This window comes from Salvelinus alpinus, chromosome 27 (assembly GCF_045679555.1).
Source record: "Salvelinus alpinus chromosome 27, SLU_Salpinus.1, whole genome shotgun sequence".
Lineage (NCBI taxonomy): Eukaryota > Metazoa > Chordata > Actinopteri > Salmoniformes > Salmonidae > Salvelinus > Salvelinus alpinus.
This window is the reverse complement of record NC_092112.1, coordinates 28223236-28248493: the sequence shown is the minus strand read 5'-3', so window position 1 is coordinate 28248493 and position 25258 is coordinate 28223236. Positions and strand designations below refer to the sequence as shown.

Below are 25258 nucleotides of genomic sequence, written 5' to 3'. Positions count from 1 at the left end.
TCATTGCAAAATCTCAAACTATCTCTTTAATATAGTGTAAATTACAAGTTTTTCTTTTAGGTGTGCCGTCTGTCTCAGTGATAATTTTCCAGATGGAAAACTATTTCAGTGTCAATTTGAAGGAAAACAATCAAATAGAAGGCAGTAAAGATATTGAACTATATACAGTATATATATTTTATCATAATCTTTGAGAACTAACAATCAAATAAAAGCTAGACAGTCAGCGAGGCCCCCCCCCAGGACAGTGTTCTTAATGTTTTGTACACTGTGTAAAAAAAACACTGGAAATCACGTTTTTGACTGCACTGCCCCTTTAAGGATAATCACTGACTTTATGAGTAAAACAAATCTGATCATGATACTGTGACAGAGCATTTTCAAATATTTTATTGCCCAATATTTGTCCTGAAACTATGCTGTTTACATTAACTGTGAAAAAGTACAGTAATAACATTGTATGCTTTTAATCATGATAAACTGAATAAATATTTTGATAATCCAGTTTTAGATTAAATATTCGATCCAAAGTATTCGGTATTCAGCCAAAGAGATTTGCATAGCTTAGAGTGAGTAATAAGTTACGTATATATTTATTTTTTCAGTGTGGACTAAGATGAGCACTGTCTGTCTGTACAGTATGGGTTTGATACTGTTTTCTTTTTTAACAGTATGTTAAATGTGTTATGGATTATTATTCAACACAAGCACCATCAGCTAGTAAACAAAAATGTTATTGAGTATTGAACAGTATGATATATAGATTGTGGATCAATGACATCCCCTATTGCTTTTTAAACAAACAAAAAACAAAAGATTTTACTTGAAATATATAACAAGATAGACAACTACTCATGATAGATTATCCACTAGGTACATTTTCGTCAAGCTTGGCTGGATTTGTGTTTCTGAAATGTCAGATACTTGTCAAAAGTTTGAAGAAAAGGATTAGGCATCAAACTCACAGAGGTAAGACATATTCCTGTCACAATAGTTGTCCCACCAGTCCCCATCATCTGAAGCCATGGCCACACAGTTCTCCCGCTTGCCACCGTCCGGCTGGCTGGAGAGGAAGTGCTTGCGCCACTGGAAGTAGGTGACGCGTGTGTTGTCCTCAAACAGGTAGAGTCCCTCAGAGCGCAGGTCATTGATGCCCAGCCACACAGGCCAGTTCCCTGGATGAAAGAAAGCCTTGACGTAGTCTGCCAAGGCCTCCTGCTCCTTTCTGTCCCGAGGCATGGCCATCCTTCCACCCCGCTCCAGGCACTTCTGGGCTGCCCCTGCATACGTCTCATATGTGCGGTAGACCAGATAGCACTTATACCCCACCCGTCGGCCCTTCTGACATCCTAGGAAGAGGAGGAAACATTTCACCTTTAGTTTTTCATGATTTTATAATGGTTTTTCATCCTTCCATTTTAAAACATTTGAACTATTGAGAGTAAAAAGTTCAAGGGAGGTATGCAGAATGCAGACATACCCTCCAAGCGGCCAATCTCCTTGCGGTTCTCTTTCGTGAGGAGCGATATCTGTTGCATGGTCTCCTCTACCTCCCCGAGGGTGCCGTCCAGCCGGGACACTCTGTCCAGCAGTTGGGTCACCTTCACGTCCAGGGTGTAGTGGCCCACATTCAGTCTGTGGATGGCCTGATCCATTGCTGCCAGCCTGGACACTGTTTAAGAGAAAACATCAGAAGTTATGTCTGACAATTCAGCAATAATTTGTTCAGTGTGTAGTGTATAACTTTTGTTGAGTCTGTGCAGACATACAAATATAGTTGTATGTGTTGTCAAAGTCTGAGACAGGACTGGGCTCTTGCTCCTCCGGTAAGTCTTCTCTCGCCTGTTTCCCCTGAGTCTCTGGATTCTGAAGGAAACAGTGAGGGTAAAACATTTGCAACCAATACTCCAGCTCCTCCACTGATTTCCATTATATTGGGACTGTTACACTAAATAGCTCCACTAAAAATACACTATAGTTAAAAAGACATAAAACTAGTCTAGGGGTTTCCATGCAATAATGACAACATAATGAAAATGTTACAGTACTCTATTTGAGTTTATGTGCATCTGGAGAATTCATTCCATTCTTACTGCACTAACAATGTGCTACTATACCACCTTAACTGATTTTATGTCTTAGCTCAAAAACTTCAAGCGAGTACAAGTCCTCACCTCAGTTGGTGTTGCATCGAAAGGATCTCCATCTTTGATGCCGCTGTCCAGATCAGTCAAGCTGAGTGAACACATACACAAGACGATGACTAGGATGGCTGCTATTCCCATTTTACCCTGTAGTAACTTTGGTATCCCTCTGTCGTGCCCCCTCTCTCTCTCAATCTCACTCTCTCCTGTCGTTCTGACTTGTCCTGGGCGGGCCTCCCCAACAACAGGAAACCTGCTTTTCCTATCACCTCCCACTTCCACACTCTGTGTTAACAGTGCACTTTTAGAGGTGGACCATCTTAATGGCACACATGTTCCTATTAATACAGTCCACTTTTATTACGGCGAACATGAGGATTTGCCAGTGTAAATAAATCACAGTAGTAGAGGCAGTGGTTGTGCAGTGGTTGTGGTGAGTAAATTTGCAGGGAAAATGAGAGTCAATGTATCCCTATGTGCTGAAGTCATGGCAGACAGGAGGAATGCCAGTTAAAATGCCACAAAAATCATACTTTCCATTCCACAGGCCCCAGGACTTGGACATGAGCTAGCTAGGTCTGCTAGGATGTCTGGGTGTGGCTACTGCCAGACACTGAAAGGGCTGAGTGTGAGGCAAAACTGAAATTTTCATACAGATTGCTGAGGATAACTGTACAACGCAAAAATAGGATGTGCAGTATCCTCCATAAGCATGTTTTTGACAGTACACTTGGAGTAACTTGACCAATACAGACATACAGTACACATGTCTGATGCTTTGCGTTTCCATTTTATCAGGGTCTGCTCAGACGGTTCATTCTCTATTTGTATATTTGTGAGATGTTCTCATTTAAACCAAGATCTCTGCTGCCACATTGTGGACTGATATAGTCACTGAATCAAAAAAATTACAATCCCAGAACAACGACTTCATTCTCTATAATTTATTTGCTTTGAATCCAGGTTTTCAAAATGTATGAGTGCAATATAGCATACAGTAAATATAATTTACATACAAAATTCTGTAAAATAGTACTCTCTTGTAATGTAAAATGGTTGTAGATCTATATTGCAAGTGGTATAAATCACTTAACATGATGGCTTTCTAAACATACCACTGAGTGCTTCTCATTAGTGTATACTACAGTAATGCTTAGCACTAGTACGAGGTCAGAGTAAAAAAGGTAAAGGTAACAGCTGGAGGGTGCGGGTTCTGGCAGTGGGGAATCAAAAGCACACGTAGTGAGATATGCCATAAAAAGCCATTTAAGATAAATAGACATTGTCAGTTCAATTGTTGGCTTTCCTTAATACATGTATTAAAATGGTCATCACAATGGTCCTTCTAATGTTGAGTTGATCCAGTCACTCAATGTTGTTACTTGAAGCCGCTGTTACCAGTTGTCAAGAAAGTCAAATCCGGTCCTCAGGACGTTACTGTTGGTATTAAACTGGTATGAGAAAAAAAAGAAAAGAACATTCAATTAGAACAGTACAGAACACAACTTGAAGTAAATTTACTATGTAACAACATGTAATACAGAGTAATTAGACTGTTACTACACAGGTAAATGCTGTTGTCAATTTTTGATCAGTATCAAACCACAATGGGTTGTTCACCTGAGCGAAGGTGGGACTGGTGGCCAGTTGCGACTCAGACTGAGCAGCAGCCTTCTCCTCTCTCTCTCTGGCAGTGTTGCCTGAGCGGGCAGGGGAATTGGTGGGCAGCCCCGGGGATTTATTGGCCAGCCCTGGAGTGAAGACGTCCTCCACTGTGTTGCTGACTGAGGGGAGGGTGCTCTGAGCGTGCTCCCAGCCAGCCACAGTGGACGACACACTGATAAGAGCAGGGGTAGGAGTCACGCTCATAGGGGTCACACTTATGGCTGCTGGGGGGGGGACACCGATGGGCACAGGGGGAGGAGGCGCAGGCGGCCTGGGGGATCTCTGCGAGGTCACCCGTACCGGGGGTGGGCTCTCCTCTGCCTCCTTGAGGGTGGGCTCCTGACGAAGGTAGGAGGGCAGTGGCTTCTCCCCCTTCTCCAGGGACTTGATTTGGCTGGGGGTTAGGGATTGGAAGTCTGCCTGTTCACCCTCCAGCCTGGATCTCTCAGCACTGATCTTCCAGAAGGAGGAGGACTCCTCTTTCCTGCCCAGGCCGAGGCTCTCGCCATTGGACACCTTGCTCAGCTGGCTGCTCTGGGTGACATTAGTTGGCTTGTAGTTAACTGTTGAAGCGGAGATGCCCTGCACAGATTCACCTGTTGTCAGGCTGATGTCCAACTGGCTCTGTAAAGAGAGAGGAGATAGTGTGTTGACCGAAAATAAAATGTGTACTGTAGCTACATCAATTTAAGGTAATCTTGTGAATGGTAGAATACAACATGGGCACAGTCATACACACCTTGGTCTCCCAGGAAAATGGGGCAGAGTGCTCATCTTGCCAAGTTATGTCCTGAAATTGAACAAAAACAGATGTTTTCATCAAAGTGTGATGATTAGTGACAAACCACTACTCTCTTCACATGCAGAAACACTGCCACAGTCAGGTTACTGGACTATAGGACTGTACTAGCTGGCTGAGTGTTTTGATAATCCAGTGAATCAATTGACAGCAAAACAAAAATAGCTAGTTTCCCAGATTTCCCAAATCAGACAGAGCATGTTATCATACAAAATGCCCATCCGTATATACCATGGGGAAGACCATGTTGAAAACATGGTCTTGCTCTTGCATTGTTTTGTTACTGGTATGATGTTTACCAGCCCAAATCTCAATCGTGGCTAACCAAATTCGTGTGTTAGCCATTTTAGCTAGCTGGTATCATGCAAGAAAAAGTAGATCATTCTATATGAAATAGATATGTGGCTACCAATGCAAATCGGGTAAAAGTCCATACCTCAACACCAAAATGGACAATTTTCTGTCCAGTCTGAATGAGCAATTTAGGATAACAAATGACTTCTTCTCGGTCAACCTTATGCATAGCATATCGAGCACGAATATGTGGGTCCATCATTCCATTGTCGATGGCGCTGTCTTGTTCATTCGGTGTCATTTTCTCCCAATCGGGTCCATGTCTCTCCTTGATGTTCTCCCTTTCTTGCATTATTTTCCTGGCCATGGAGTTGATGGAGGAGAAATACTCCAACTTTTTCTGCTCCATCCTATGGGCATCGGCCCCTGCCATAGTCGCAGCAGCCATTTTTCGACCAGCTGTACAGCATTCCTGAGCGTTGACAGGGAGCGGTCATTGATGACGTATGAATGGGAAGATGATGAGCGCGTTCCCCTGCCTAGGCGTTGCTGACGCATGCCAAATATTACAACGCCTGAATAGGTAGCTATTTTAAGAATCAGCTAACACCATCAAATGTTATAGCAACCTTGGTGCTTTCAAGATAACGGGGAACTCACCGAAAAAGAATAAGGTAAAATGATGACGTCAGTCATCTTCAGGTCGGAAAGTTGGAGCTCTAGAAAGATGTCCGAGTTTCCAACTTGGAATTCCCAGTTGAGTGGCCGTTAAACATATTTTTTCCCCAGTCGGGGCTAGTTTTTTTCCCGAGTTCCCAGTTGTCTTGAACAAACTGAAGTCATACGTCTGAGATTTCCGAGTTCCCAAATTATGTGAACGCGGTAACTGTCAGTCTATGACACAGTCGACGACTTAGCCGTAATCATTGGTTGATGCAACAACGTCTGAGCAGGGGAACGCGACCACTCATTTGCAGCCATATAATTAGAATAGGCTACTATAATGGTCATGAACCTTCTTATGATGGGATAAAGGTCAGACATTTTCGTCAGGGAGTTGGTCAAGCACAATGATTTATATAAACCCTGGATTGATGATGCTATGTATTGGCCACCGAGAGGCTTTGAAAGCCACTGATCGACCACGTAGGCACTCCCTAGTATGAGCAGTCCTCCATAGGAATTAATGGAAATCTACAGTATTTAAATTAAATGTTTCAAGGACAAAATTCCATGTATTCAAGTGTTTTTGTTGTAGTGGGGACAGTAACATTTGTACTCTCAAAAATATATTTTTGTATATTTATTCATTTTAAATGTGTGTTTAGCTAACATAATATAATTTAAAAGTATGCATTAAGTGCCTGTAAAATAATAAACGTGTCAAAAACGAATGTATACATTAATAAAAGCTTTTTACAATTGAGGAGGAGTGCCAAGATGGCTGCATGTTGGCTTCAATACAGCTCCCCCTCTTAGTCATCAAGGGTTAATACACACCACTGGTCAACCATGGTTTGCCAGTGCTATGATAAGATTACCCAGTCCTACAGATGGCGATATTGAGTTATTTCATTATACCGTCCAAATGGAATGTATGCAGCCGGCTATACACTCCTATCATCCATTAACGCTGCAAAGGAGTCAATTTTCTCCTTAACTCGATTTAATGGCTCACCGTTGTGGAAAGAACAGGGGAAATGCTTACGTCTTAATAAAACAAAGATTTCCACTACCATTTTCTGACAACTTCCGGATGTTGTATACCGACAGTGTAATTGCATTTTGGTACACCAGAAGTACATTCATTTCCAATGCAACGCTGCGTTTCCCTTGCAGCATTGCGTTGCATAAATTGGATTTATCGAACGTATGCTTAGATGGCTTGACAGAAATGGCAGCAGAAGGTTAATGTTGAAATTTTGTTGCAGGCATATCCAGATGATGTTGTGTACCATTCTGCGCAAAAACACTGTCGGTGTGTTCAAGGCGTAACACTGACTGAAGTGCACTACAACATCAGGAGGTAGCATTAGCCACCTTAGCATGGTGGTGGAAAAATCCAAGTGAACACTCCTCCAACTCATAATTATGACTAGGAAACTCGGGTATGATCTCTGGACCCTGATATTTCCCACATTCTGAAATCTGACATCACCTACCAGGGCGGCAGGTAGCCCATCAAACGAAAGGTCGCTAGTGAGCAAGGCACTTAAACCTAATTAATGTTGCAGTTGATAATGGCAAACCTTGGCCATGACCACACTATCTGAGGTTGTCTCGGGGAGAGTGGGCTTTGCAAAAAAATCGATTTCCAATTTCCAATAGGAGAAATATAAGCACCCACAAATTATTATTTGGCATGAATGGTTATTGCGTTCCATTCGTGCTCCGAGGCACTTGAACGCTCCAAGTCGTTCCTCTGAAGTAGACAAGTCGTTCCTCCAATAACTCCGTCATAACGTGAACGCGTTGTTCACGATGACTCATGGAAGGTCATGCCACGTGACGTCTTCTATCATGTGTTCAGTTTGTCATGTGATTCACCCAGTTCCTGCTAAGACTACCAGCGGACTTTTGCTGTATCATGTCGGACATAGTGCTCTAGTTTATAATACTGGATACAAAACATGCACTCGCTTTGCAATTGTTACAAGGCTGTGCCTTGGAAAATAGTAATGTTACTTGGTTCGATCACAACGGTCCTGGTTACATTTCCCTCCGGCACAGCGGGTTCTGATGTCAGCCTCTGGTACCAAGACCTCTGCAGGTATAGTATGGAGGCACCGCTCACTCGCGCATTCTCATGACAGTAAAAAAGAGGGTATGAAGCTTCTTTGGAAATTGGAAGGATATTTAGCAACAAACGCAGCTTATACAGTTCATTTAGAGTGGTACAGAACAATGATATACATATGAGGATGGGAACAGTATTGTGTCTCCATTGTCAGATGCTCCTCATCTGGCGTAGCGCCTGAACCTGGTTTTACAAGGCAGTTGTTTGGATAGAAAGGTGGTGTGTAGTCAGTTGGCTGACCACGGTATTTATTATGAGACTATACTTGTGAGAACAGACGGCTTAAAATAGAACTGGCATCTGGAAGAGGTCGGTGGATAGACAGAAGCGTCACGAGTTGTTTGTTTGGAAAGAAAATTGTAGGCTAATGTTATGTACTAGGTTAAAATAATAGCCATATATGGTGATTCATTTCTGAGTCATGAAAACGTTGCTGTGATCATATTTGGAACTGCATATTAATGTTTTTTTTACTATGTTTTTTGAGGACACATAGATAACTAAACAATACAATGTCTGTTTTATGTAAACGTTGAGGTGGTGTGAATGATTGCAAATGTATTTCAACAACTATTATTATTTTTCTTCTTCTGTCTCCTTGTCCTACAGTTACAAATGGGAGGCTATAGACCAAGACAACAAAGTAAAATACACACTGAAGCTCTGTGACTCCTCACCTCACACCGGATGTGGGGCCGGCAGTGCTGTCTGTGCCAACAACCTCACCAGTCAAAATAACCAGTCAGTGGGTGAGTATAGTTAGCGATAAGTTTTTTCCCTGACAATGTGACCTGGTCAGTACCAACTGGGCACTGGCCCTTGTAAACTATTACAAGGCTCTGGAGTTTTTCCCGGTCTGGTAACTTATGCTCAGGGAAAACTATTGGCCCTAATTCCAGTACAGGGCCCTGCCGCTGTTTGGAGGATGTGCTAAGGGTTCATTAAGTGAGGTTGGCATCTGATGATCTGGCCTGCTGATTAGGCAGAATGTTTTGCTGCTGTAGAATAGATCACTGTAGTAGATGCTGCTGCCAGGACACAGTGGGAGTCAGCAATAACACCATGAGCATCCCGAAGTAAGGATGGGCCTGAACGGATTCCAGTCAGATGCCAGTCAAGTCAATGTCCATTGATTCAGTTGATTTGTTTCAGTGAGGTGCTGGTTTAATGCAGTTTCGTGAAGAGACACAATTTGTTATAAAATACAAAGTTTGCATTATGATTTGGTAAAAGGTCAATGATTAGGGTCTGTTCAAACAAAACTTAAAAGGTAGGCAAACTTTTACTGGGAGTTTATCTTATCAAACTGTTCCTCAATGATGACACATTTTCCAGTACTATTTGGTAAGGTATGTCATTAAAATCCCCCAACTGAAAAAATGGGAGCCTCAGCTTTTGCTGTAAACAGAGGAAGCACTGATATCAAACTAATTGAATCACACTTAATACTTGGCTTTGCTTCACTTTAGTGCTGACATAGCTAAGCATTTCAGAGAAGTGGTTTTCCTTGTCAAATATAGGCTAGCTGTTTTGGCAATACATGTTTTGTGGTTTACCTGGACTTACTCATAATTTTTTAAGCTCAAATGAATGTGCTCAAATGAATCTGCATTGTAAGGAGGCCATGTCAGAGAACAGGGCTACTGGACTAGACTATTCCATAACATGATCATCACAACAAGTCCCGGCCCGGGACACTTGGCCATGACCTTCACTCTCATTGCCTAATCTTTGTTTGGTCGCGCTCAGGGTGAAACAAAGTCAGGTCATGATTAAAGTCTACATGAGAGAAATGCCTGCAGCTGGTATTACACCCTGGGCTCAACTCAACAAGCTCTGAGTGTCAGAGTAGGATAGGAAGGGGCTCTTGTGACGGAGCTAATGCTGATAACTAGTGGCTAACCTATGTCTTTTGTGTTGGAATAATCAATGGAGGTTAAAGGTGAACCAGAGGAGCTGCCTGTTCACATGACTGTGCCTTTACGCTATGATAAGCATGGAACAAACAATTTGCAAGCATAGATTTGCTCACACAGCTTTCCTCTGAATTCAACGAGGCTGCTTGCGTGCAGGCAATTGACCTTGCATAATATGCGTTTGAATGTTCCAGGTCACCTCTATTGTTTAGTAATTTATGTTACTGGGTCAGCTGAGTAGCAATATATCAGCTCCAGGTTCTGCTGAATAGCTTTACTTTAGGTCATATATGTATATATATGATATGCGGCATTTAGCAGACGCTTTTATCCAAAGCGACATACAGTCATGCATGCATACTGAAGATATCTAATGATATAAGAGCGATAAAGCATGGTGCATGAAGGGAATTAAAATAGGACTTGTAAGTAGTGAACACTGTCACAACACAGCAGTGGATTCAGTCTCTGTGGTCAAAATACAGTAAAATCAATGAAAGCTAATAGCAGTGTCTGTTTATTCAGTGCTATCTGGACAAGCAATAGTAAAATATAAATGCCCTACTTATCATTACATAAAGCTTTGCTGTTGGTGCTGTACCCTAAACCTTTTTACGTCACTCTGAGAAGGTGTTTTCTGCTGTGCAAAGCAGTTAGTCCTTGCTGGATTCTGCCCCTTCAAAACACAATAACAGAAACTCCAGCCAATGTGGTTAGAGGGGAAAATACAGTGTCTTTGAGGTAATAACTGGTCAAAAAGTATATTCTCTCTGCTCTGTTCTCTCTCTCTCTGGTTGGAGTTTAGCTGTAACTGTAAGTATGGAGCCTGCCCAGGCGCCAGGCTGTTGGCAGAGCAGACAGAGACAGGCAGTGTTGTCCAGTAGATCATGCTCCCATGCTGTTTATCTGTCTGGACTGTACATGGCCAGACAGCTCAGCAGAAAAATGGCCTCAACTACTAACCCTTCCAGACCCTGTGCCGTAATGCTTTGACCCCACCGCTGTAGGAACTGGGAGAATTGGTGGAGGCTTCAGAGTCAGTTGAAACCTGTATTAATCATCCACTAAAATAACCACTGGGAAAGTTTAAGGTTTTAATGAATTGTTGAGTTTGTTTTGCAGGGAGTACATGGTTCAGCATAGCGTACTGAAACAAATTCTTAAACAATTCTATTACTTGTCTCAGCATTTGCGTGTTTAAGAGGCATGTTTCTAACTCATCCACTTCTATTTCCAGGTGATCTGTCCTTAAAGAAGGTGACTGGGAGCAGTGTGATAGATTTCAACAGCACTGAGAAGTGCCCAGGCAGTAGTGGGACTAATGTCCAGAGCAGCATCAGTTTCCAGTGTGGGAAGACTATGGTAAATCACCAGTAACACCTGTCATTACAAATGAAGAGTAGTCATGGGGAAATATATGTATTGGAAGCTGCTGATGAATTTCCTGTCAAACCACACTTGTGGGTTTTAGTTGGAGAATAATTTCATCACAAAGCGTTGTTCTTTGTCAGTCTGGTGGTGTAATGAAACTGCAACCACTCTGCGGTGGTTTCTTTATTTGAACATTTGAAGTTCTATTGAGAAACATATTAACTATCATTTATAAAAATAATACCAGGCCTGCTTGTTGATAAGTGTGATCATGTGATTGCAGGAGCTTTGCTGCTGAACAAACACAGTAATCATGCTGCCAGTCCAGTTCCTCAAGTAGTGACTTTCTTGTAGGCCGTCACAGCCACGTCTACTGTAGCAGTTATAAGATTGAGTAAACGGTCAGGTCATACAGTATGTCAACTTGAACTATATTTGTTCTCTTACCCCCAGGGAACACCAGAGTTTGTCACTGTGGCCCAGTGTGTTCATTATTTTGAATGGAGAACATATGCAGCCTGCAAAAAGGATAAATACAAGCCCAATAAAGAGGTATGTCTGAATTGTGGTCTGCAGCTGTCAGGGCAGGATGTGTGTATATCACCCCTTTGTGGTGTGTGTGTGTGCGTGCGTGCAGACGCGTGTGACTCAGTGGCAGTGTGTAAGGCATCGGTGGTACCACTGTGTGGGGGGGAGGTGAGTATGTGATGAGCACATTCACACTGTGGAAAATCATGAGTTCTCAGAAAGTCCTTTGCTGTCTCTTGTTTAAAGAAGAAAAAAAATGAATAGAATAAAGTAAATGTTTAATTTAAATGTCAAGTCATTCCAATATTACACTGAGTAAAGAAAACAAAACATGCTCTTTCCATGACAACCCTTATGATGTCACTTGTTAAATCCACTTCAAATCATTTTAGATGAAAGGGAGAACACAGGTTAAAGAAGGATCTTTAAGATTTCAGACAATTGAGACATGGATTGTGTGTGTGCCATTCAAGTGTGAATAGACAAAATATTTAAGTGCCTTAGAACGGGATATGGTAGTAGGTGCAAGGCGCACCGGTTTGTGTCATGAACTGCAACACTTCTGGGTTTTTCACCCTCAACGGTTTCCTGTGTGTATCAAGAATGGTCCACCACCCAAAGGACATCCAGCCAATTTGACACAACAGTGGGAAGCATTTTAGTCAACATGAGCCAGTATCCCTAGGGCGGCAGAGAGCCTAGCATTGGACCAGTAACGTAATGGTCGCTGGTTCGAATCCCCGAGCCAACTAGTTGAACAATTGGTCAATGTGCCCTTGAGCAAGGCACTTAACTTTAATTGCTCCTCTAAGTTGCTCTGGATAAGAGAGTCTGCTAAATAACTAAAATGTAAATGAAAGCTTTCGACACCTTGTAGAGTCCATGCCCTGATGATTTTAGGCTTTTCTGAGGGAGAAAGGGGGTATACACTTCAATATTAGGAAAGTGTTCCTAATGTTTGGTGTACTCAGTGTATATTGGATTTCAGTTACAGTAGGTACCAGTCCATAACAAACTGAAAATAGAAGACGATCAATCCTGGGATGTTGTAATTCTTTACTCTTTCACTCTGTGTCTAGGTCCCTTGCTATGTCTTTGACACAGATGGGAAAAAGCATGACCTGAACCCACTCATCAAACTCACAGATGGTTACCTGGTGGATGACTCGGATGATGAAGTTGACTTTTATATTAACATATGCAGAAGCCTAAGTGAGTTTCTTTACTGTGCTCAATTGTTTTATGATTAAGAAATTATACTGTACAGTATCATCAGTTCAGTGATACTGTTTACTCTTCTGTGAAAGTAGGGTATAACAATTTAAATCATGAATCTATATCAGTGGCATTTAGCATATATGTATATATTATGTATGTGTGTATATATGTATGTGATATATGTGTGTGTATATATATACACTTCATTTCACATTCTTAAAGAATGTGTGTGTATATATACAGTGGGGCAAAAAAGTATTTAGTCAGCCACCAATTGTGCAAGTTCTCCCACTTAAATATATGAGAGAGGCCTATAATTTTCATCATAGGTACACTTCAACTATGACAGACAAAATTAGAAAAAAAAATCCAGAAAATCACATTGTAGGATTTTTAATGAATTTATTTGCAAATTATGGTGGAAAATAAGTATTTGGTCACCTACAAACAAGCAAGATTTCTGGCTCTCACAGACCTGTAACTTCTTCTTTAAGAGGCTCCTCTGTCCTCCAATCGTCACCTGTATTAATGGCACCTGTTTGAACTTGTTATCAGTATAAAAGACACCTGTCCACAACCTCAAACAGTCACACTCAAAACTCCACTATGGCCAAGACCAAAGAGCTGTCAAAGGACACCAGAAACAAAATTGTAGACCTGCACCAGGCTGGGAAGACTGAATCTGCAATAGGTAAGCAGCTTGGTTTGAAGAAATCAACTGTGGGAGCAATTATTAGGAAATGGAAGACATACAAAACCACTGATAATCTCCCTCGATCTGGGGCTCCACGCAAGATCTCACCCCGTGGGGTCAAAATGATCACAAGAACGGTGAGCAAAAATCCCAGAACCACACGGGGGGACCTAGTGAATGACCTGCAGAGAGCTGGGACCAAAGTAACAAAGCCTACCATCAGTAACACACTACGCCGCCAGGGACTCAAATCCTGCAGTGCCAGACATGTCCCCCTGCTTAAGCCAGTACATGTCCAGGCCCGTCTGAAGTTTGCTAGAGAGCATTTGGATGATCCAGAAGAAGATTGGGAGAATGTCATATGGTCAGATGAAACCAAAATATAACTTTTTGGTAAAAACTCAACTTGTCGTGTTTGGAGGACAAAGAATGCTGAGTTGCATCCAAAGAACACCATACCTACTGTGAAGCATGGGGGTGGAAACATCATGCTTTGGGGCTGTTTTTCTGCAAAGGGACCAGGACGACTTATCCGTGTAAAGGAAAGAATGAATGGGGCCATGTATCGTGAGATTTTGAGTGAAAACCTCCTTCCATCAGCAAGGGCATTGAAGATGAAACGTGGCTGGGTCTTAAAGCATGACAATGATCCCAAACACACCGCCCGGGCAACGAAGGAGTGGCTTCGTAAGAAGCATTTCAAGGTCCTGGAGTGGCCTAGCCAGTCTCCAGATCTCAACCCCATAGAAAATCTTTGGAGGGAGTTGAAAGTCCGTGTTGCCCAGCAACAGCCCCAAAACATCACTGCTCTAGAGGAGATCTGCATGGAGGAATGGGCCAAAATACCAGCAACAGTGTGTGAAAACCTTGTGAAGACTTACAGAAAACGTTTGACCTCTGTCATTGCCAACAAAGGGTATATAACAAAGTATTCAGATAAACTTTTGTTATTGACCAAATACTTATTTTCCACCATAATTTGCAAATAAATTCATTAAAAATCCTACAATGTAGGGCCTCCCGGGTGGCGCAGTGGTCTAGGTCTAGGTCTCTGGGTTCGCGCCCAGGCTCTGTCGCAGCCGGCCGCGACCGGGAGGTCCGTGGGGCGACGCACAATTGTCATAGCGTCGTCCGGGTTAGGGAGGGTTTGGCCGGTAGGGATATCCTTGTCTCATCGCGCTCCAGCGATTCCTGTCGCGGGCAGTGCGCGCTAACCAAGGGGGCCAGGTACACGGTGTTTCCTCCGACACATTGGTGCGGCTGGCTTCCAGGTTGGAGGCGCGCTGTGTTAAGAAGCAGTGCGGCTTGGTTGGGTTGTGCTTCGGAGGACGCATGGCTTTCGACCTTCGTCTCTCCCGAGCCCGTATGGAGTTGTAGCGATGAGACAAGATAGTAATTACTAGCGATTGGATACCACGAAAATTGGGGAGAAAATGGGATACATTTACTAAAAAAAAAATTATTTTTTATTTTTTATCCTACAATGTGATTTTCTGGATTTTTTTTTCTTCTCATTTCGTCTGTCATAGTTGAAGTGTACCTATGATGAAAATTACAGGCCTCATCTTTTTAAGTGGGAGAACTTGCACAATTGGTGGCTGACTAAATACTTTTTTGCCCCACTGTATATACACAGTTGAAGTCAGAAGTTTACATACACCTTAGTCAAATACATTTAAACTCAGGGTTTCACAATTCCTGACATTTAATCCTGGTAAAAATTCAATTTCTTAGGTCAGTTAGGATCACCACTTTTATTTTAAGAATGTGAAATGTCAGAATAATAGTAGAGAGAATTATTTATTTCAGCTTTTATTTCTTCACACTCCCAGTGGGTCAGAAGTTTACATACACTCAATTAGTATTTGGTAGCATTGCCTTTAAATTGTTTAACTTGGGTCAAACGTTTCGGGTAGCCTTCCACAAGCTTCCCACAATAAGTTGGGTGAATTTTGTCCCATTCCTCCTGACAGAGCTGGTGTAACTGAGTCAGGTTTGTAGGCCTCCTTGCTCGCACACGCTTTTTCAGTTCTGCCCACTAATGTTCTTTAGGATTGAGGTCAGGGCTTTGATGGCCACTCCAATACCTTGACTTTGTTGTCCTTAAGCCATTTTGCCACAATTTTGGAAGTATGCTTGGGGTCATTGTCCATTTGGAAGACCCATTTGCGACCAAGCTTTAACTTCCTGACTGATGTCTGGAGATGTTGCTTCAATATATCCATGTAATTTTCCTACCTCATGATGCCATCTATTTTGTGAAGTGCACCAGTCCCTCCTGCAGCAAAGCATCCCCACAACATGATGCTGCCCACCCACGTGCTTCACGGTTGGGATGGTGTTCTTCGGCTTGCAAGCCTCTCCCTTTTTCCTCCTAACATAACGATGGTCATTATGGCCAAACAGTTCTATTTTTGTTTCATCAAACCAGAGGACATTTCTCCAAAAAGTACAATCTTTGTCCCCATGTGCAGTTGCAAACCGTAGCCTGGCTTTTTTATGGCGGTTTTGGAGCAGTGGCTCGATGTAGGACTCGGTTTACTGTGGATATAGATATTTTGGTACCTGTTTCCTCCACCATCTTCACAAGGTCCTTTGCTGCTGTTCTGGGATTGACTTACACTTTTCGCACCAAAGTACGTTAATCTCTAGGAGACAGAACTTGTCTCCTTCCTGAGCGGTATGACGGCTGCATAGTCCCATGGTATTTATACTTGCGCACTATTTTTTGTACAGATGAACGTGGTACCTACAGACGTTTGGAAATTGCTCTTAAGGATGAACCAGACTTTTGGAGGTCTACAATTTTTTTTCTGAAGTCTTGGCTGATTTCTTTTGATTGTCCCATGATGTCAAGCAAAGAGGCACTGCGTTTGAAGGTAGGCCTTGAAATACATCCACAGGTACACCTCCAATTGACTCAAATGATGTCAATTAGCCTATCAGAAGCTTCTAAAGCCATGACATCATTTTCAGAATTTTTCCAAGCTGTTTAAAAGCACAGTCAACTCTGTGTATGTAAACTTCTGACCCACTGGAATTGTGATACAGTGAAATAATCTGTCTGTAAACAATTGTTGGAAAAATGACTTGTGTCATGCACAAAGTAGATGTCCTAAACGACTTGCCAAAACTGTAGTTTGTTAACAAGAAATTAGTGTAGTGGTTGAAAAACGAGTTTTAATGACTCCAACCTAAGTGTTTATAAACTTCCGAATTCAACTGTGTGTGTGTGTGCGTGTATATATATATATGTAAAATATAGGCATAAGGTTTGCTCAAGGGCACATCGACAGAATTTTCACCTAGTCTACTCAGGGAATCGAACCAGAAACCTTTTCGGTTACTGGCACAACACTCTTAATCCCTAGGCTAATTCATCTCACCTCTGCCACCTCTACAGACCGACCAGAGAGCCCCTGCCCCGCAGGCTCTGCTGCCTGCTTGACCACCAGCAACGGCTCCTTCAGCATGGGCCTACCAACTACCCAGCTAGAGCTGATCTCCAAGGACCGGTACAGCCACGCTAAAGCCATACATAAACACAGGCAATGCTAATTGCTAGCTAGCAGCCTCTGTCTCTAGTCTGCCTCAGTCTTAGCCAAGAGGTCAAAATGAAGCAATTACTATCGACCAGCTCCAGAGCTGCGTTGCCTTACTGAGCTGCTGACTTCTCTCGTTCTTACTGTGTCAGATTGAGGCTCCGATATGAGGGAACCTCAGTCAGCCCGCCGGACTTCTGCAGTGGCCATAACCCTGCTGTCACCATCACCTTTATCTGCCCCTCACGCAGGCAGGAGGTAAGACGGAAGCCTGGGTGTCTGTCCCGTGGATCCCCTATTGATCACACTATTCATCATACTACAGAAAGTATTAATACATAGAATAGTGTATTTCATAAAATAGAAGTATGCTTCACATGTCAACCTAAATTTAAACACTTTGGGTTAAACAACACGATCTCCCTCAGGCAGTTAATATCATTTTAGTCATGTGTGACCTTTGACCTTGCCATTACAGGGCAGTGACCCCAAGATGACAGCCAAGTCCAACTGCAGGTATGAGGTAGAGTGGGTGACGGAGTATGCCTGCCACAGAGACTACCTGGAGAGTCACAACTGCACCCTGACCAGCAAGCAGCACGACATCAACATAGACCTCACCCACCTCACCCTCGGCCGTGAGTCCACCATTCCCAGAGCATGCCAGGCTTTGAGAAACATTGGGCAATGCATATTGTTTTGTGTAATGCTATGAATACTCATATGACTGTTCAAATTCCCCACTGACTCAGGCTAATTTTATTCACAGTTTGATAGTTCCTCTAACAGTGAATGACGTGTTGAAATATATCACAAATATCACTGTGTCACATTCTGTGTGTGTAGCTACAGACGACCCCTATATGGCTGAGGCCAAGAGCAGCGATGGGAAGGACAGCTATTTCTACTACCTGAATGTGTGTGGGGAGACCAAGGCAGGAGAGTGTGGTGACGACCAGCACTATGTGTCCACCTGCCAAGTCAAAGCAACGGGAGATGTCAAAAAGATTGCCGGGAGATACATGAATCAAACACTAAGGTTTTTAAAATATTAATAAACATATTTTCTTGCCAGATGTCTTCATATTTCTCCATCTCAGCTTCTCTCTCCTTTTCCCCTTATTTGTAACAATTGTCCCTTTTTATTGTTCTCTATTCCAGGTACTCTGATGGAGATCTGACTCTGATCTATCCAGATGGGAGCAGGTGTAGCTCGGGCTTTCAGCGCATGACCATCATCAACTTTGAGTGCAACAAAACAGCAGGTGAGCATAACCCATAGCATGTCCAAGGAGAAAGCAAGGACCTTTTAAATGAACAATGCTTTCTGCTGTGGAGGACTCTCCCCAATGACAGATTAAAATATTTTCCATCACATTCCAGCTTATTCTTTATTTGTGTGTTTCTCAGGAAACGGTGGCCGCGGCTCGCCTGTGTTTGCTGGTGAGACAGACTGCACCTACTACTTTGACTGGCAGACGGCTTACGCCTGTGTCAAGGAGACGGAGAATCTACTCTGCATGGTCACAGACAACAAGACTATACACTATAAGCATTATGACCTGTCCACCTTAACACGTTACCCTGGTAAGATGGAGTCCTGGATCATCTCCATTTGCAGAGAGCTTAAATACTGCGTTCAGCTTCCATCCCAGTTGACGATCAGCATGTTTCAATGTAAATGACCAGCCCCTTGACTTCCAATTTTATACTTAAGTGAAAGGGATCAGAAAGATGAGTATGAGCCCTAATACCTTTAAATGTACATTTAAGGTTTGGCGGGTCATGTAGGTTTGGCGGGTCATGTTTCGGAGGACGCGTGACTCGACCTTCATCTCTCCCAAACCTGTTGGGGTGTTGCAGCAATGAGACAACATTGTAATTAGATCGCAATTGGATATCACAAAATTGGGGAGAAAAAGGGGGTAAAATGCACACACACAAAAAATATATACTGTACACTGAGTATACCAAACTTTAGGAACACCTTCCTAATATTGAGTTGCACCCCCCAATCAATTCGTCGGGGCATGGACTCTACGAAGTGTCGAAATCATTCCACAGGTTTGCTGGCCCATGTTGACTCCAATGCTTCCCACAGTTGTGTCAAGTTGGCTGGATGTCCTTTTGGTGGTGGACCATTCTTGAGACATACGGGAAACTTGAGTGTTTAAAACCCAGCAGCATTGCAGTTCTTGACACAAACCGGTGTACCTGGCACCTACCTTACCCTGTTCAAAGGAGCTTAAAACTTTTGTCTTGTCCATTCACCCTCTGAATGGCACACATACACAATCCATGTCTCAAGGGTTCAAGATCCTTCTTTAACCTTTCTCCTCCCCTTCATCTACACTGATTTGAAGTGGATTTAACAAGTGACATCAATAAGGGATCATAGTTTTCATCTTGATTCACCTGGTCAGTCCCATGGAAAGAGCATATAGTCAGTGTATATGCTAAACCACATAACTTGTCTTGTGCCTTTCAGAGTCTGAGTCGGCCCAGAACTGGGAGGCTGTGGATGCCAATACCCCCAAGTCAGACAGGATGCGCTTGTACGTCAATGTGTGTCACAAAGTCCTCCAGCAGGGGGCCACCAGCACCTGCCCCGAGGACGCTGCCATCTGTGCAGTGGGTACGTCTGGAGAAGATCTGGGCCTGTCTTCATAAAGCAACTCAGAGTAGGAGTGCTGTTCTAGGATCAGGTCCCCCATGTTCATTATGATCTAAAAGGAACAACTGAGTCTAGACCTACTCTGAGACGCTTTCTGAATACAGGCCCTGACTCTTATCTGTACACGGACAACATGCTGTCAAAATTGAGAGACCAAGATGGCTTACAGTTTGTAGCTTGTTTGTTGCCTTTAAAACATGTATTCCTTCCTCTCCTTTAGGAAAGGAAAAAGTCATCAGCTTGGGCAAATTTCTCACCTCCCCTACCAAGACTGACAGCAACGACATACAGCTGGTATACACTGAGGGAGGAGAATGCAGGAAGCACACGAAAATCAAGACCATCATGATTCTGAAGTGCAAGCCAGGTGAGAGTGTTAGAAATAGTTAGTTGCAGAGTCCAAGGTGAACAATTGTTCAATTGCCCTGACTCTTGCCCTGACTCTTACAACAATTGTTCACCTGAAAGTAGTGTTGCATTTTATACCGAAACGTTGTTCCTTTTTTATAATTGAACATGAAAAACGGTTCTATACTAGAATTTGTTACTTTCGGTACATCTGTCAAATGTCTCACGTCGTCTACTGATTTGATAGAGGATCAAGTCTGTATCAGTGATGCCAATGTCCCCTTTTAGCATGAGAGCACCGTGCCTGCTCCATGCCTGCTCCACTTCCTCATTGCTAGCTCTAGCCTGTCCTGAGAAACCACTGCACTCACTAGGAGCCTGGGCTGCATCACCACTTATGCTGCACAGAATTTAAAACACTTGAATGATGCAACACGGCATATAAAATGTTGAAACGGTTAATTACTGTTTGCAAAACAATGTCCATTACAGGCTAAAACACTTTCCAATGTAGCCTAGGAAGCCGATAGTGGGTGTTAGATCTGCAATATCATCTAAGATTGATGTGCCCAGCCGGTAATACACTTGTGGATTTTTTTTTCCCAACGTCAAATTGATTGTATACTTTTGTATAATTGATTCATTAATGTATACATTCAAAAATCTCAAATCTGTAACGATATTGAACTCAACAGATCTGTTTGGAACAAGTGCCATTCTGTGACTATGGCTGATACACCGCCTTTTCTGCCGTGGTATCGTTTTGATATCTAGTATCGTGATGGCATCGAGTATCGTGATACTAAACCTAGTATCGAAGTCAACATTTTTGTATCGTTTCAAGACTACCTGAAAGTGGAGCTAGCTAGCATTTAGTCCTACCTTAATGTTGTCTTTAAAGTCTAGCTGTTCAACTCTTCCTGACTTTCTGTGTGTGTCCCATCTCTCCCCCTGTCCTTCTACCCAGGTGACCTAGAGAGTGCCCCCATCATGCGGAGTGTGTCCAGTGACGGCTGTGTGTATGAGTTTGAGTGGTACACGGCTGCAGCCTGCGTCATGTCCAGGACAGAGGGGGACAACTGCAAGGTGGAAGACCCTGAAGCTGGTAGGTCACATGGAACCAGATGCCTACCCCCAATTTGTGTCCACGTGTCCAGAACTTTAATATTGTTTCATATGGAAGCAGGGAGACAAGGACAGGAGGTTTAGATTATGGAGATGTAATATAGCTGTTTGATGCGTTACTATTTTCTCTTTTGTCTTCTCTCTACAGGGTTCTCATTTGACCTGTCCCCCCTGTCTAAACCTGGAGGAGGCTTCTACAACATGTCCAATGGAGATTATGACTACTTCATTAACGTCTGTGGCTCTGTCACTGCAGCCAAATGCCCTCTGAAGGCTGGGGCCTGCCAAGTGGACCAAAGGCATGTATTAACCATTTAAATCAACCCTTCTTGTCATACTAAATCCCTGTGGATATACAATAGGTGGAAGTGCCCTATTACAGTGGTAGGAAAATAGGATCAAGCTTATATCTGGGTCCGTACATGTGCTTTAGAGTTCAGAGGTTAGAGGAGGACTGAATGGACTGACGGCTTTAGTCTGAAGTAATGGATGGATATACTGTAGCTTCTGTTCTTATGTGTGGTGTGTCTGTCTGCTACAGTGGCTCTAATTCATGGAGCCTGGGGGAGTTTAACTCTCAGCTATCCTACTATGACGGGATGATCAAGCTGTCCTACAATAATGGCTCTCAGTACAACAACATGCAGCACACCCTTCGCTCCACTATGATCTCCTTCCTCTGTGATCGAGAGGCCGGCGCTGGAAAGCCAGAGTTTCAGGTACTGACTGGGTCCTAGAGGCGAAAGAAACGCACACCTATTTAGGCGAGGTGCTGGCTAGCGGAGTGGAACAGTTAAAAAATAAAGGAGAGCCGCACACTCTAGGAGTTCAAAAATATTTATGTCCAACGTTTCGACAGACAAGCTGTCTTCATCACGGTATATGTTGTCTGCTGACAGATCTCATCCAATCTCTAATATGTAGTTCCTCATATGGTTCACATATGCACTGTTCCACCTGTAGTATTTATACCATGAACGTACCATTATTCATAACCATGTTGATCCTCACAGGTAGAAGACAAGTACACCTATAACTTCAGGTGGTATACGTCCTACGCCTGTCCAGAGAGGCCACAGGAGTGTGTGGTAACAGACCCCAACAGTCTGGACCAGTACGACCTCTCCAGGTGAGAATTCCCTGCACAAGGTTATGTTATGACTAGGGCTAGGAGTTTTCCCAGGCCACAAAGCTTCCTTTGTCCTGGTCAGGTCATGGGGTCAAGAAAAATTATTGGTCCTAGTTATGTCCAATGAAGTCAGACAAGAAACAATATTTGAAGAATAATGTGTGTAACCCTCCTCTCTCTGTCCTCTCTCCCAGTCTTTCCCGGTCTAGTGGAGGGAGGAACTGGCAGGCCATGGACCTGTCTGACCCTAACAACCTGAGGAAGTACTACATCAATGTGTGTCGTCCTCTGAATGCCGTGCAGGGCTGTGACCGCCAGGCCTCCGTCTGCCAGATGAAATACGAGCCTCAGCAGGTTAGTGTAAAAGCTCCAGGATGACCTACAGGAGGAGGTTTACACACTATGATGTGTGTTAAACACTGTTTGGGTCATGGAACTTGCACTTCAGTTTCCTTCTATCACCAGAGTACAGTATTTATCCAATGGCATTATCTGGAAAACAGTGCATTAAACAGCATTAAAAAGTTGAGACTTTTCTACAAATTATATATATATATTTTTTTTGTTATTGATATCAATTGAAGGTAAGACTGTTAGTATCCCTCTTCTGGTCCTGGTAGCCATCCTCTGTGGGTCTGTCTTAGTACTGAACTGTAGCCCGACGTGATTCTGGTGTTTCTCTGTGTTGTCTTCAGGGCATTCTGTCTGAAACGGTGTCTGTCAGTAACATGGGCCTGGCTAAGAGAGGTCCAGTGATCGAGGAGAAGGACCGCCTGCTGCTGGAGTACACAGGCGGCTCAAAGTGCAACTCAGATGGACTGAAACTCACCTACACTACACGTATCCACCTGGTCTGCTCCAGAGGGTCTGTGGTAAGTGAAATGGCATATTTATAGAGCACTGTGTCCAAAAAATCTATATCATAAAGTCTGTCTAGGATTTTAAGAGTGGGATGTGCCTGTATTTATCTGTATCTACAGTCGTCCGGCCCTCGTTTCCTTAATTATGGAAACTGTACTGCCAACTTCATGTGGGAGACCGGGGCAGCTTGTGCCATCAGTACTGCTGATGACAAGAACAAGGTGAGTTGTTGCGTTCCACATCAACTTGAAGCGAATGTTTATTGCTAAAGTCTTTAGATCTTCTGTTATAGATTTGGTGAGGTGTCGTCAATGATTTTTAAATGTTTCTTTGTTCTATTCTATGGCAGACCTGCTCTGTGAGGGATCCCAACACTGGCTTTGAGTTCAATCTGCATCCTCTGTCCTCCAAGACTGGCTACAAGGCTGAGGGGAATGGGAAAACTTTCATGGTAAGTCACTAGGGATGTTCACCTGTCCCTTTCAAGATGATTCGATATGTATCTAGATGCATGGGCTCAGATACGATACAGGAATGATACGTTTTAGTTTGAAACTATTCAGTTTGATTAGAAGTACATATCAATGAGATACGATTTGATGCATTTCTTATATAAACGCATTCATTTTCCATTCTAAATTCATCTGGATCTCTCTGTGCTGACCTCTCTCTCTGTGTGTGGTTGAGATGAAACTGGGCATCTACCAACCCGAAATCACCATCACCAACTAAATAATTTGTCATTTTTGCAGATGAAAAGGGTTTGAGCTAGTAATGTATCTTTACAAATGAGCTATGACATGGCAAATGAATATATAGCACAACTTTGGGTTTCACCCCCGTTTCAAAATCAAATGGCAGACCGTTTGGAAGTTTTCTTTTCCCCCGCATGGACCACGGAGTGCGTGTAGAAAAAGGGATTGTTGTCCTCGTTATGAAATTATCAACTTAACCCTGTATGTCTAAAAATGACCATGTACTGTACCAGTCAAAAGTTTGGACACACCTACTAATCCCAGGGTTTTTCTTAATTTTGTACTATTTACTACGTTGTTGAGTAATAGTGAAGACATAAACTATGAAATAACACATATGGAATCATGTAGTAACCACCTTTTTTTTAACAAATCAAAATATATTTGAGATTTGAGATTCTTCAAAGTCGCCACCCTTTGCCTTGATGACAGCTTTGCACACTCTTGGCATTCTCTCAACCAGCTTCATGAGGTAGTCACCTGGAATGCATTTCAACTAACAGGTGTCCCTTGTTAATTTGTGAAATTTCTTTCCTTAATGCATTTGAGCCAATCAGTTGTGTTGTAACAAGCTAGGGTTGGTATACAGAAGATAGCCCTATTTGGTAAAAGACCAAGTCCATATTATGACAAGAACAACTCAAATAAGCAAAGAGAAATGACAGTCCATTACTTTAAGACAAGGTCAGTCAATGTGGAACATTTCGAGAAGTTTTAAAGTTTCTTCAAGTGCAGCTGCAAAAATCATCAAGCGCTATGATGAAACTGGCTCTCATGAGGACCGCCACAGGAATGGAAGACCCAGAGTTACCTCTGCTGCAGAGGATAAGTTCATTAGAGTTAACTGCAGCCCAAAATAAATGCTTCACAGAGTTAAAGTAACAGACACATCTCAACATCAACTGTTCAGAGGAGTCTGCGTGAATCAGGCCTTCATGGTTGAATTGCTGCAAAGAAACCACTACTTAAGGACACCAATAAGAAGAAGAGACTTGCTTGAGCCAAGAAACACAAGCTGTCTTTTGGTCTGAAGAGTCCAAATTTTTGATTTTTGGTTCCAAATGCCGTATCTTTGTGAGATGCAGAGTAGGTGAATGGATGATCTCCGCATGTGTGATCCCCACTGTGAAGCATGGAGGAGGTGGTGTAATGGTGTGGGGGTGCTTTGCTGGTGACACTGTCAGTGATTTATTTAGAATTCAAAGCACACTTAACCAACATGGCTACCACAGCATTCTGCAGCGATACTCCATCCCATCTGGTTTGCTCTTAGTGGGACTATAATTAGTTTTTCAACAGGACAATGACCCAACACACCTCTAGGCTGTGTAAGGGCTATTTGACCAAGAAAGAGAGTGAGTGCTGCATCAGTTGACCTGGCCTCCACAATCACCCAAC

The 25258-nt window shown here is 42.9% G+C and overlaps 3 protein-coding genes across 3 annotated transcripts in view; 1 reads left to right on the top strand and 2 right to left on the bottom strand.

The window, feature by feature from the left end:
* Window positions 1-372: 372 nt before the first annotated feature.
* Window positions 373-2384, bottom strand: LOC139556300 (C-type lectin domain family 11 member A-like). Its single transcript, XM_071370113.1, has 4 exons — window positions 2175-2384; window positions 1770-1866; window positions 1481-1672; window positions 373-1349 (listed from the first exon to the last, which is right to left on the bottom strand). Exons 1-4 carry the CDS (start codon window positions 2283-2285, stop codon window positions 949-951), a joined length of 801 nt encoding a protein of 266 aa, XP_071226214.1. The 5' UTR covers window positions 2286-2384; the 3' UTR covers window positions 373-948.
* A 689-nt stretch (window positions 2385-3073) lies between these two features.
* On the bottom strand, window positions 3074-5648 carry LOC139556299 (uncharacterized protein C1orf198 homolog). The gene is made up of 4 exons (XM_071370112.1): window positions 5045-5648; window positions 4549-4599; window positions 3765-4433; window positions 3074-3595 (listed from the first exon to the last, which is right to left on the bottom strand). Exons 1-4 carry the CDS (start codon window positions 5348-5350, stop codon window positions 3539-3541), a joined length of 1083 nt encoding a protein of 360 aa, XP_071226213.1. The 5' UTR covers window positions 5351-5648; the 3' UTR covers window positions 3074-3538.
* A 1795-nt stretch (window positions 5649-7443) lies between these two features.
* Window positions 7444-25258, top strand: part of LOC139556298 (cation-independent mannose-6-phosphate receptor-like) — a 37685-nt gene continuing 19870 nt past the window's right edge. The window contains exons 1-21 of the mRNA XM_071370111.1: window positions 7444-7672; window positions 8309-8448; window positions 10853-10977; window positions 11440-11538; window positions 12594-12726; window positions 16830-16941; window positions 17121-17226; window positions 17447-17606; window positions 17815-18007; window positions 18130-18233; window positions 18379-18555; window positions 19457-19603; window positions 19863-20009; window positions 20958-21095; window positions 21264-21414; window positions 21657-21834; window positions 22129-22244; window positions 22439-22598; window positions 22940-23116; window positions 23225-23326; window positions 23455-23556. Of these exons, the coding sequence (XP_071226212.1) occupies window positions 7533-7672; window positions 8309-8448; window positions 10853-10977; window positions 11440-11538; window positions 12594-12726; window positions 16830-16941; window positions 17121-17226; window positions 17447-17606; window positions 17815-18007; window positions 18130-18233; window positions 18379-18555; window positions 19457-19603; window positions 19863-20009; window positions 20958-21095; window positions 21264-21414; window positions 21657-21834; window positions 22129-22244; window positions 22439-22598; window positions 22940-23116; window positions 23225-23326; window positions 23455-23556 (2907 nt within the window). The 5' untranslated portion in view covers window positions 7444-7532. The remainder of the gene's footprint in view (window positions 7673-8308; window positions 8449-10852; window positions 10978-11439; window positions 11539-12593; window positions 12727-16829; window positions 16942-17120; window positions 17227-17446; window positions 17607-17814; window positions 18008-18129; window positions 18234-18378; window positions 18556-19456; window positions 19604-19862; window positions 20010-20957; window positions 21096-21263; window positions 21415-21656; window positions 21835-22128; window positions 22245-22438; window positions 22599-22939; window positions 23117-23224; window positions 23327-23454; window positions 23557-25258) is intronic.